At 32.8% G+C, this 12783-nt stretch overlaps 1 protein-coding gene across 10 annotated transcripts in view; it reads left to right on the top strand.

Annotated features, from left to right (window-relative positions):
* The window catches only part of ATP11B (ATPase phospholipid transporting 11B (putative)), a 127063-nt gene that overhangs the window by 82342 nt on the left and 31938 nt on the right, over positions 1–12783 (top strand). For all 10 annotated transcript variants that reach the window (XM_043594811.1, XM_043594810.1, XM_043594819.1 and 7 more), the window contains exons 20-25: positions 2531–2684; positions 3879–3981; positions 7923–8068; positions 9727–9786; positions 11354–11481; positions 12553–12691. In XM_043594811.1, coding sequence (XP_043450746.1) covers positions 2531–2684; positions 3879–3981; positions 7923–8068; positions 9727–9786; positions 11354–11481; positions 12553–12691 — 730 coding nt within the window. The remainder of the gene's footprint in view (positions 1–2530; positions 2685–3878; positions 3982–7922; positions 8069–9726; positions 9787–11353; positions 11482–12552; positions 12692–12783) is intronic.

Raw genomic sequence — 12783 nt, 5'->3', positions numbered from 1 at the left:
ACACAAGTCATGTAAGGTGTGTTGTTTACTCTCAGAATACTTTATCTTCTATGGGAAAAACAGAAATAAATATATTGTGATAGAACTATCACAACTGGATTGTAACAGGTAAGAACAGAAAGTTGTCGGTGGACACAAGAGGGAAGCTTAGCCTAGACAACAGAGCTCTGTAGAAAAACTCAAGATTGTTGTCTCCTAAAAGAAATGTTAACTGGTCAGAGAGTAACCCCAGCAAACAAAAGGGGCAACATATGCAAATTTCCACAACTGAGAGATGGATTCATTCAAGGAGTTGACAGTAGTGAAGTATGGCCATAGAATGCAGTAGATGGGAAGAGGGTATAGGCGGTATTAAGACATGAGGCTACAGAGATGAGCAGATGCTACCTATGTGCCAGATCTGTGAGGTGCTTTCCCATATTCCATAAATATTATCTCATGGATTGTGAGATAATATGGTGACTTATAAAGAGGAAACTTAATTTAGTGTGCTTAAGAAGTTTCCAGAGGAAAACTGATCTCTCCCACTCTTGGCTGCTACCCTTTGTTCTGAGTCATGGGCTCAGGCGGTACTTAGACTGAACACATTGGAAGCAGCAAAGGTTGCTAAATAAAGTTTGGCCAATAGGGAGGAAAAACAGTGTGGTGTTGCTTTCAGGTACATGACAATTAATAAAGAAAAATACATTTTTGAAAAGTTTATGTTGTAAAAGATAATTGTTTACCACTTATTAGTTACAGTGCAACACAGTAGTGATTAGGCATACTGTGAAAGACATCATTTTGACTTATAAAAGCTTTTTTTGTAAGACTAAAATCTATCAATATATATTTAGTTTTTATAGTTTGCTGCTCATTTGATAGTTTTCTCACTTCTCACTTAAAAAGGGAGAGTACAGGGGCACCTGTGTGGCTCAGTCAGTTAAGCATCTGACTTCTGATCTCAGCTCAGGTGATGATATCACAGTTAGTGAGCTCTAGCCCCGTGTCCCTTGTGATAGTGTCTGCACTGATAGGAGCCTGCTTGGGATTTTCTCTCTGCCCCTCCCCCACTTGCACGTGTGCGCCCACTCTCTCTCAAAATAAATGAACTAAAAAAAAAAAAAAAGTAAAAATGGAGGGTTCAGTTACTGTGGAAAACAATATGGAGGTTCCTCAAAAACTAAAAATAGAACTACCGTGTGATCCAGCAATCCCACTTCTGGATATATTCAAGGAAAATGCAGTCACTATCTGAAATTTGCACACCCCCCCATGTTCATTGCAGCATTATTCACAATAGCCAAGAATGGAAACAACCTAAATGTCTGTTGTCGGATGAATGGATAAAGAAAATGTGTGTCTATATAAACTCATGTAAATACACACACAGGAATATTATTCAGCTATAAAAAAGAAGGAAATATTTTTGTGACACATGGATGGACCTTGAGAGCAGTATGCTAAGTGAAATAAGTCAGGCAGAGACAGACAAATACAAATGGAATCTAAAAAAGGTGAACTCATAGAAACAGAGTAGAATGGTGGTTTCCAAAGCTAGGGTGTAGGGAAAATGGGTAGATGATGGTCAAAGGGTACAAACTTCTAGCTTACATATAAGATGAATGAGTTCTGGAATTCTAATATAAGGCATGGTGACTATAATTAACAGTACTGTATTATATACTTAAGAATTGTTAAGAGAGTAGATCTTAAATTTGTCACCACACAAAAAGATGATAATTAGGGGCGCCTGGGTGGCTCAGTCGGTTAAGTGGCCGACTCTGGCTCAGGTCATGATCTCGTGGTCTGTGAGTTTGAGCCCGCGTTGGGCTCTGTGCTGACAGCTCAGAGCCTGGAGCCTGTTTCAGATTCTGGTCTCCCTCTCTCTGACCCTCCCCCATTCATGCTCTGTCTCTCTCTGTCTCAAAAATAAATATTTAAAAAAAATTTTTTAAACAAAAAACCAAAAAGATGATAATTACATGAGGGGATGGAGATGTACTCATACAGCATATGCTCACAGGGCGATGCTATCCATGTTCCACCATAGTACTATCTGGCATTACATAGAATCCAATGTAGGGGTTAATATCAAAAGACAGTTATGAGTCCTTTATTCCTTCTTGCTCACATGGTAAATCTATCTCATGAATTTTCCTGAACATTGTTGATTTCATTTACTTTTTTAAATTAGGACTTCCTAAATGTATAACTAATAATTTTATATTTTTGTAAGATTTTTGTACACTTCAGGAAAATATCCTAAGAATTATATGCTTTATAATTCCCATTTTAGAAAATATACTGTATCAGGTCATTGTAAAATTGAATATCATATGTTTTATTCATCATATCAGTCACTCTCAGTTTTGCTTAATCTCAGCTTTCAGGTAATATAACTCCATTTCTTCCCTGACATATCAGTTTTGTAACAATAAAGTCTGCGGGTAAATGGTCCATCTTTTCGTAAGAATTTTTTGTTTACTAGATGTATATAAATAATATGGTTTCAAAGTATTTTACAGAGAATATAATTATTTTCTCGTAGAATTAAAGAGGATCATGTGATTCAGCATGGGCTGGTGGTAGATGGGACTAGCCTGTCTCTTGCACTCAGGGAGCATGAAAAACTATTTATGGAAGTTTGCAGAAATTGTTCAGCTGTACTGTGCTGTCGTATGGCACCACTGCAAAAGGCAAAGGTATGTTTGTGTTATAAAACGTTCCATAAAGATACTGAGATCCAAAAGTACTCTTTAAGGTTAATGCCTTATCTAGTCCTATTTGGTAGTATGCAGCATATGACTCTTAGTCACTTCTCACATTATGAATTTTAACCATGTACGTTAGACCTTTGAAATTTTCAAAATGAATATTAGTTTCAGCTATTCATAATGACCTACAAAGTCTTCTGTGGGTGGCAGTTTGTGATTTTGCTGAGACACAAACTGAACTTTGATAACTACAGTTTCATAAGTTAGTTACTTAACTGGTGAGGAGGTCTGGAAGACTTCTGTTCTTCTGCAACTTCAGGTTGTTCTATGGAGTGCGGCTTATTTTTGCACTCTCCCAAAGTGATAATTTTCTGTTCAAAGTGGCTATTAAGTGATAAAACTTTATTGAAAAGTTTAAAAGCCAATTATCTTATGATTTGAAGCTATATACAGGAAATATTAAAATGTTAGCTAACGAAAGGCTATACAAATATTTTTTATAACTTGATTCAAAATTTGGGTCTTATATCTTTCACAAATATCTTCTGAATTGCACACCTACACACTGATTGTTTCTCATATGGGTCTAATGACATCCAGCATTGTTTTACTTCATGGAATTTTATTAAAATGCCTATATTATTGTAATTCACGTACCCAGTCTGTGGAGACTACAGTTGGAGACCAAATAGAGCTAATGCCTAGGTTCTTTATAAATGTGTGTTCAAGAATTCCAAAGAAACCTTTCTTTTAATTTTATTGAATTTAGTCTTGATTGCTTTTTTAAATTTCTTAAATTTTATGACAAGAGAAAATAATTACCTTCCCTCTATCAAATAAAAAGAATAGTTACTTGAGAAAGAGAAAATTTTGCCTGACAAAGTTCAATTAAGTGTAATTATTTTTTAACACAATTAAGTTTTTTATACTTTTAAGCTGTATTTAAAAGAGACTTGCTTCCCATCAAAAGTCCAAAGATAATATTCTCTTTTGCTATGTAATTTCTAAAAGACATTCCTAACATCTCCTCAAAAAATGAACTCCATTGAAAATTACTGTCTAATACAAAATTGACTTTTTTCATTATTCAACTGTTCTTGTAACAGTCATTTCAGATAAATGACTATATAAATACAAGAAAATTGAAATTTTATAATAACTAATTAGTTATATGTCTTTCAGGTAATAAGACTGATAAAAATCTCACCTGAGAAACCTATAACATTGGCTGTTGGTGATGGTGCTAATGATGTAAGCATGATACAAGAAGCACATGTTGGCATAGGTGATTGATTTTTTTTTCCTGAATTTTTAAAATTGGTATAATTATTTGGTGATTTTGAATTTTCCTTTTGTAGGCTAAAATGCAGTATCAAATATATGAATGCAATGTGGTAATGTATCACTGTATCTGCATCAGAAGCCCATTATAATTAAGCCCAATATTTAGGATATTTTAATTACAAAGTTTCAAGGACATAAATACCATGTTGGTGAATTTTATCTTTGCCAGTTCTCCTTCATAATAAAGTAGCTTTATTTTGCCGTGTTGTACCTTTTAAAGTACTTTCTCACATTATTCTATAATTTTTAAACTCTAAATTTGTAATTTATGTAGTTGCCCTCATGGTTGCAATTCTTTTAGAGTGTTATTATTTCCTGTCTTTTTCAGTCTAAAGATTCTGTAACTCATTCTAATGACAATTTTAGAAATAATAAATTATATCAAACCATTATAATATATATTTTCAAGTAGTTTTCCTTTTTATTTAAATGTTTATTTATTTTTGAGAGAGAGGACGAGTGAGGGAGGGACAGAGAGAGCGAGACAGGATCCAAAGCAGGCTCCACACTGACAGCAGAAAGGCCCATGTGGGGCTCAAATTCACAAACTGTGAGATCATGACCTGAGCCAAAGTTGGACCTTAACTGACAGAGCCACCTAGGCACCCCTCAAATAATTTTCTAACTTAATAAACTTTGTTCTAATTTCTTTTCTATTTTTGCCTAAAAGTTTTGTTTTATTTAGACTAATACCATTTTATTATATTTAAATTATCAGTCATTTACTGTTTAAACCATATTCTGAGCTGCCTTCCTAAATAACTTTATTATGCAAATACAGAAGCAAAGGAGAAAAGTATGGAGGTTTTTTTAATGAAGGATAAAATTTTACAGTTAGAAAAAAGGCTAATTCCTCTTCTGGAATAACCTCTGTAATGTCCTGTGATAGGTAGTTCTCAGGTCTAATATTTCCAGTGTAGCTCTCAAATCAATTCTTCACTTTTCATTTTGAAAACTTAATTTTCTTTCTAGTTTGTGTACTGTTGTTTACCATAAATTTCCATAACAATTTGATGATAACTTCCTATACCTTCCTATTAAAGGCATAAAAAGCTACAGTAGTTACAACAATTTGATTCTAGTATGATAACAGAAAGACCAGTGAGTAGGATAGATGCAAACATTTGGAAATTTAGTTTTTAAAAAAAGGAGATGTTTCAAATAAGTAGGGAAACAAGTTATTTGATAAAAAAAAATACTAATATAACTGATTTGGTTATTTGGGAGGAAAAAAAAGTTGGGTCTCTTTCTGTTGCTTAGAGCCAAACAAATACCAGAATGATTATATATTTAAAAAATTTTAAAGACCACAAAAAGGAATGGAAGAAAAAAATTTAATGAATAATCTTGTAATTTGAGGTATGGAAGGATCTAATTTTTAGGAAAGAAAGAAAAAAAGAAAGAACAAAAGAGACAGAAAGAAAGATCTAATTTTTAGGAAAGAAAGAAAAAGAACAAAAGAGAAAGAAAAAGAAAGAAAGAAAGAAAGAAAGAAAGAAAGAAAGAAAGAAAGAAAGAAGAAAAAAGAAAAAAGAAAAGAAAGGCATTGTAAAGGGAATGATCAGTATGTCTGGCAGAAGTAAATATACCCAAATTCAAATTTTAAACATGAAACTAATAAAGAACATTTGCATGGGTGCCTGGGTAGCTCAGTCAGTTAAGCTTCTGACTCTTGATTTCGACTCAGGTTATGATCCCATGGTTTGTGGGATCTAGACCTGCATCAGACCTTGTGCTAACAGTGCAGAGTCTGCTTGGGATTTGATTTCTCTCTCTCCTTCTCTCTCTCTCTCTCTCTCTCTCTCTCTCTCTCTCTCTCTCCCTCCCTCCCTCCCTCCCTCCCTCCCTCCCCCCCCCAACTCTCATGCACACGTGCTTTCTCTCTCTCAAAATAAACATTTTTTTAAAATTAAGATGAGTATTAAATGCATGAAAAAAAGTGTTCAGCTCACTCAAAAAAAAATCCAATTTTTAAAATTACCTATCAGATTGGCAAAATTACAAAGTTGGGTAAAACTTGGAATTGGCAAAGGTTAGAATTGGCAAATCCTCATGTACAGTATTAGGGGGAGTGTAAATTGGTATACCCTGCATTATTATGTATAATAGAATTTTAAATGTGTGCCTATTGACCTAGCAGTTATGCATCTAGGAATTTCTTTTAAGAAAATGAATAAAGGGACACCTGGGTGGCTCAGTTGGTTAAGCGTCCAACTCTTGATTTCAGTTCAGGTCATGATCTTGAGGTTCTTGAGATCAAGCCCCACGTGGGGCTCCACACTGTGGAGCCTGCTTGGTTTTCTCTCTGCCCTTCACCCACACACACATAAACTCTCTCTCTCAAAATAAATTAAAAACATTTTTAACAAATGAATAGTTAACATAGTTAGATGTTATAAAAACAATGTCCATAATGTATTAAGTGACAATAACAGATTATAAAACAAATAATCTCATTTTGTACATTTGTTTGTGTATATATTAAATACACACAAAAAATGCAGAAGGAAAAATTCTTAAAGGATATAGACCAAAAATAGTGGTCTTCTCTAGATGTTATAAATGTAAGTGATTATCTATACCTAGCCATTTTGGAAATTTTTTTTTTATTACAAAAATAAAAAATTATAATTTTGAAAAATGATTTTTCAAAGCTGTTTCCAGATTGAAAAAACAAACTTGGCAAGAACTCTTTTGAAACCTAAAGGATAACTGTAACCTTAAAAATGTACTCATATTTATCAGATAAAATTATGTACTGATTTCAAGTGATATTGTGGACACTTATTTTAAAAAGCACATTTTATCCAGCCTAGATTAGATAAATTAACAAAGGGAGCAAGATTGTCACATTAAACATTTAAAATATTTATATACTTGGCATTTGTTCAAAATGTGCACATAGATAATCTGGTGAATTGCTATTTCATACGTAACTTTTACCTAGATGCAGTTGTAGAAAGGTAAGAAGTTGTGAGTGTGCTAGCTTTTCTCACTATTAATTACCTTTGCAAGAATTTTCAGCAAACAGTGCATACAGTTTTTTTTTTTTTTTAAGTTTATTTTGAGAGAGAGAGAAAGACAGCGTGTATGTGGGGAAGGGGCACAGAGAAAGGGAAAGAAAGAATCCCAAGTAGGCTCTGTGCTATCAGCATGGAGCCTGACAAGGGGCTTGATTGCAGGAACTGTGAGATCATGACCTGAGCCAAAATCAGGAGTCTGATGCTTACTCACTGAGCCTACCAGATGCCCTCAATGCATACAACTTTTTTTAAGTCTTCATTTGCTCTGTGTAATGCTTGTTAGTTATATTTATTGAAATATTTCATGCCATTTGAATCCAGTAATAAAATCAGGGCTTCCATTTTAAATAATCAAGTTCAATCAATAACTAAAGAGCACATTTTGTTTGACTTATGTGCGAAAGTTTTAAAACCATTAAACTTAATGCTCATTTTTGCTAGGTTCTAATCATTCAATTTGGATTTTTTTTATGTTCATTGGAAATTAACAAAGTTAAAGCTGTTTTATAGCACTTTCTCCATTAGAAATCTGTTAACTAGTACTTTGTGTCTATTAGTGTAAAACTTGATGTTCTTATTAAACTTTCAATATTATTTTTATATTCATTGTATTTTATTCTATTTTGAGTCTTTGACACTTGATGTTACATACCTGGTATGTATTGTAGATTTTTTTTAATTATGTATTTGATTTAAGTGGAGCAACCTTTTGGGAAAATTCTATCCACTCTATATTGGGAAATAGTGCTCCCAAGCCCAGGTTCAACTGCTATAGATAATTAAGATATTTGTAGTTAAATTATCAAAATCGCACTTCTCAGTTATCAATGAACTTGCCTTTTTGTCTTCTTTATTACAGGAATCATGGGTAAAGAAGGAAGACAAGCTGCAAGAAACAGTGACTATGCAATAGCTAGATTTAAATTCCTCTCCAAATTGCTTTTTGTTCATGGTCATTTTTATTATATTAGAATAGCTACCCTTGTACAGTATTTTTTTTATAAGGTGAGTTTCATGGAGATATATATAACCATTTACTGACAGTAATTTGAGGTTTTAATTTAAGGTATGTGATTGCCATTCAAATTATTCTTAAAAATTGTTTCTATAAGTAGAAGTAACAGTTTATGGGATATACTTTGATTATTTTGTCATAAATCTAATGTGTACTACAGAAAGAAAATCAGCGGTTCCCTGAGGCCAGGGGTGCAGGTGATAGCACTGACTGGAAAGGGATATAAGAGAACTTTGCATGATAGAAAAAGCTCTCTAATTTGATTGTGGTGGTGGTTACTTGGGTGCATAAATGTGTTAGCATCAAAATTCACACTTAAAATTGATACATTTTATCCTATGCAAATTGAAACATACTTAATTTGATTTCTTTCATGTTATTTTTTCCTGAGCAAGTAATAAGTTTTAATTTAGGTCCAGTACAGTGGTTTCAAGCAGAGGTTCTTCATCCTTTTTGTGGCAAAAATGACCTTTTGGTAGTCCAGTAAGATGTATAAACTACTCATTAGAGGGGTTTTTATTTGCATAAAATAAGATACATTTTAGGATTACAAGGAAACTAATTATGTTGAAATACCATTCTCTCTCTTAACCCTTTTTGGGAAGGTATACTTCAAGGGAACCCATGTTAGGAGCTCCTGAATACCAAGATATTTAATACAATATATAGTGTTCTATATTGCATATATTCTATAAATAATATCTATAAGCCAATGAAAGAACACAGGTAGATTGCATATTGCTAATAAATGATGGCTACCTTATTATAGCTTTTCTATCTTATCATAGCTTTTGCTATGATATAAGTGCAATAAAACCTTGGTTTGTGAGCATAATTCATTCCAGAAACAGGCTTGTAATCCAGAGCACTTTATCAAAGCAAATTTCAAAAACCATTGGCAGAGTTGTGATCATATGACATTCAGTATCGCATACTACTCATATTGCAAGACATTGCTCATTTATCAAGTTAGAATTTATTAGAAATGTTTGCTCATCTTGCAGAACACTCGCAGACCAAGTTACTCACAATCCAAGGTTTTATACTGTATATTGAAATGGAAAGATGTTTTCATAATTCCATTTATTATTTTAAATATTTTTATTTTAAAGCTATTAAGCCCTAAGGTCTAAATGTTTATTTTATTTATTTTTGAGAGAGAGTGTGTGAGCAGGGAAGGGGCAGAGAGAGAGAGAGGGAGAGAGAATCCGAAGCAGGCTCTGTGCTATCAGCGCAGAGCCTGATATGGGGTTGGAACTCCCAAACCGTTGAGATCATGACCTGGGACGAAATCAAGAGTCGCATGCTTAACTGACTGAGCCACCAAGGTGCCCCATAACCCTATAGTTTAAATAAACTGTACTTATTGTATTATATATGAAAAGTATTGAATAATAGCTGGAAGGCTGTAAATTCAAAATTATGGCATTGTTTAGCAATAAGAGCCCAAGGGATTTTCATTCTGACATTTGAAGTACTGCTTAGAATTCTTTTAGAAATTTTAAATAAGGGAACAAGTTCCTATGAGTAGATCTTCTACTTACCATATCAGAAATTGTGTTCTGGACTCTTTAATAACCATTCTTAGAAATCATTTCCCTTTTAGACCCAAATATTTTAATTATTTCCATTTAATCTTGTTTTTCAGAATGTGTGCTTTATCACACCCCAATTTTTATATCAGTTCTACTGTTTGTTTTCTCAACAAGTAAGTAAATAGAAGCTTTTGATTTATCCTTTTAGAATAAGGTGTGTGTATTCAGTTTTTGTTAGTTGGAGGGACTTTTTACATTTTTCCTAGTCCTACAAATAAATAGACAAAACTTCCGTAATTAGTGTATTTGATCAGCATAAAATTGATAATATTTATTCTGATTTTCAGTTTGAAGTGAATGTTAATACCAAAATATACTTTAATTCTAGATGTTTTCTAAAAAATAAGTATTAACTCTTAACAGCTTATGAGAGAATTTTGGTAACTTTTTCAACTTACATGTAATATTTCTGTAAGCTCTATATTAAGCCATGTTAGAGTAACTATTGGGGGATTACCTCATTATTTATTTTTTGACTCACAGAGTTTTTTTTGGATTGGGAAGGAAGTTTAGTGATTGAGTCCAGGAATGACATATAGACTTTATCTCAGTAATGAACTGTAAATAATTGATAGAGCCACCAGGAATGCTACTTTGAAAAGTGTTCTGAAGCTATAGGCTCAAAGAGAAACCCTGTAATCAGGTAGTATTAGCTATAATGAGCACATGTGGGTCTTTGGTTGTACACACGTCACATATTTGCCATCTACTCTGTTTTATTTTATGGAAAATGAAATTGAAATCCACAGAAATTAAGTAACTTGCCATGATCACATAGCTACGAAGTTAATAACTAAACCATACTAGGATCTACTGCTTTTGACTAATTGAGCACCCTTTTTACATACCACATTATACATCTCTAATTAAGATATTTGTTCTAATTTATTGAAATAATAAGAGCCTGATTATCTTAGGTTTTTCTTTAGCTGTCTCTATCCTTAATCCTGTTTTTGCTTCCATTTACAACCTGTAGCTCTAAATTTCAAATATCTGCTTGGGCATCGATTGCCAGTAATAATGTTTGCTTACTTGAATGAATTAGAGAATGCTGTAAGAGCATATGATAAGTAGACCTAATCTATTTTGATTAGGTTTTCAGGGAATTTACAGTATAATTTGAGACAGTATTAATAACAATAAAAACAATAAATGAAGTGTAGGCAAAGTGCAAGGCATTTAGTACCAATAGTAGCACAGACAGCTGTTTAGAAGAGGACGTTTGATCATCAAGAACTTAGCCAATGTTTAAAGTTTCATGGATCATACCTTAAAGGAAATGTAGGACTTAGATGGGAAGACAGAGTCATAAAAGCAAAACTGTATGTTTTCCCTACCAAATGAATAGTAAAAAGCCTAAGATGCATGCAGGAGAATTGTGTAAAAACGACATCTCAATGACCAAGTTGTGGAGAATCTTGAAGTGTAGCTCCAATTCACTGTAATTCCAGGTCACTTGACATAACAAAATGTTCCAATTCCCACAAAGAATATAAATCTAGGAATATTATGTGTTTGTGTCTATATAAGAAACAAATTGGAATTACTAAATTGGATTTTTGTGTAAATTGAGAAAGCTATATAATTTTTATGCTTATTTCTAGTAGGCTTCTTTGTGATCATATACATAACTAATACACAGTTTAGAATCTCAAAATTCCCACCAATTTCTCTTTCTAGACACTGTATGACAGCGTGTACCTGACTTTATACAATATTTGTTTTACTTCCCTACCTATACTGATATATAGTCTGTTGGAACAGCATATAGACCCTCACGTATTACAGAGCAAGCCTACCCTCTATCGGTAAGTATTTTCCGGTATTAAATGTCCATAACACTTCTGGGTATAAAAAGTGTGTTACATAGTTACCAATTTTTGAAAGCATCCTATAAATAAGCAAATATATTAGGCAGTATCTCAGTGATTAATATTTTACTAAGGAAGTATTTTAGTTTATGGTTTATAGTTATTGGATATCAAAGAAAAACTTAATTAACTTTTCCAGTGTTTTTAGAAATGAACACTTTTGTACTAGGAATGCATTGGACATTTACTGTTTAATTTGCATTTACTGTTGCAAACCAGTAATACTCCATTTTATGTGCACAAAAGAAGTTATTTAGTAATTGGTTGTCTCCAGAGTTTCTAAAAAATTAGTTTATTTTCTAGCATTGACAAATTAATAAGTCATAATCAATGCAAAATGCGGGGTTGAGGACATTAATTCCTATTCCAGATCTTCTGGGTTATCCCTGTTTCCCCAGAACCAAGTAAGTAATCACAGAGATGTGGAACTATTCCTGAAGACCAGTTTATGGTTCCCAAGTTAACCTGATGTCCACTCTTACAGAGGTATTCAGTCATCCAGAAATGGCAATAACTCACTTTGATTTCCCAGGATATCTAGGACTGGGCTTGACCTAAGATTACCACAAACTGCTCTTCCTTCCAGCCTTTGGTGGATATGAAATCGATTAGGAGTCTCAATGCTGAACCAAACTCAAATGACTCCACTAAAAACAGATAGTCATAGCAGAGTGACTGTTCACAACAGAATATACTGCAGATAGATCAACTTTTAACAATTAAGCTGAATTATTATGCCTATATCACGTTTTTTTTTCTAAATGAGAAAATGTTTTTAAATATATTACATGAACTATAAGCTGCTACACAGATGTGTATTATAAACAGTGATTTGTAAATTCAGGTGTATACTTTCTGCTAATATTTTTAAGCAATTTTAAATTAAATATCCATCTTGTTTTTTCATTGTGAATTTGTAACAATAATTTAGTATGGAAATAATAAACATGAATCCTACCATGTTCCTTTTTCTCTCTCTTTTTTTTTTTTTTTTTTTTTAATATACAGAGACATTAGTAAAAACCGTCAACTAAGCATTAAAACATTTCTTTATTGGACCATCCTGGGTTTCAGTCATGCCTTTATTTTCTTTTTTGGATCCTATTTTCTAATTGGAAAAGATATATCTCTGCTTGGAAATGGCCAGGTAAAATATATCATTTTTTAAAGAATATTTGTTAATAATTTCATTTAGTCTGATCTCTGATAACTTTCTCTCATAAAAAATAAAAGTAAAAT

Source organism: Prionailurus bengalensis, chromosome C2 (genome assembly GCF_016509475.1).
Source record: "Prionailurus bengalensis isolate Pbe53 chromosome C2, Fcat_Pben_1.1_paternal_pri, whole genome shotgun sequence".
In the NCBI taxonomy this organism is placed as follows: Eukaryota; Metazoa; Chordata; class Mammalia; order Carnivora; family Felidae; genus Prionailurus; species Prionailurus bengalensis.
This window is presented reverse-complemented; position numbering and strand designations above follow the sequence as displayed.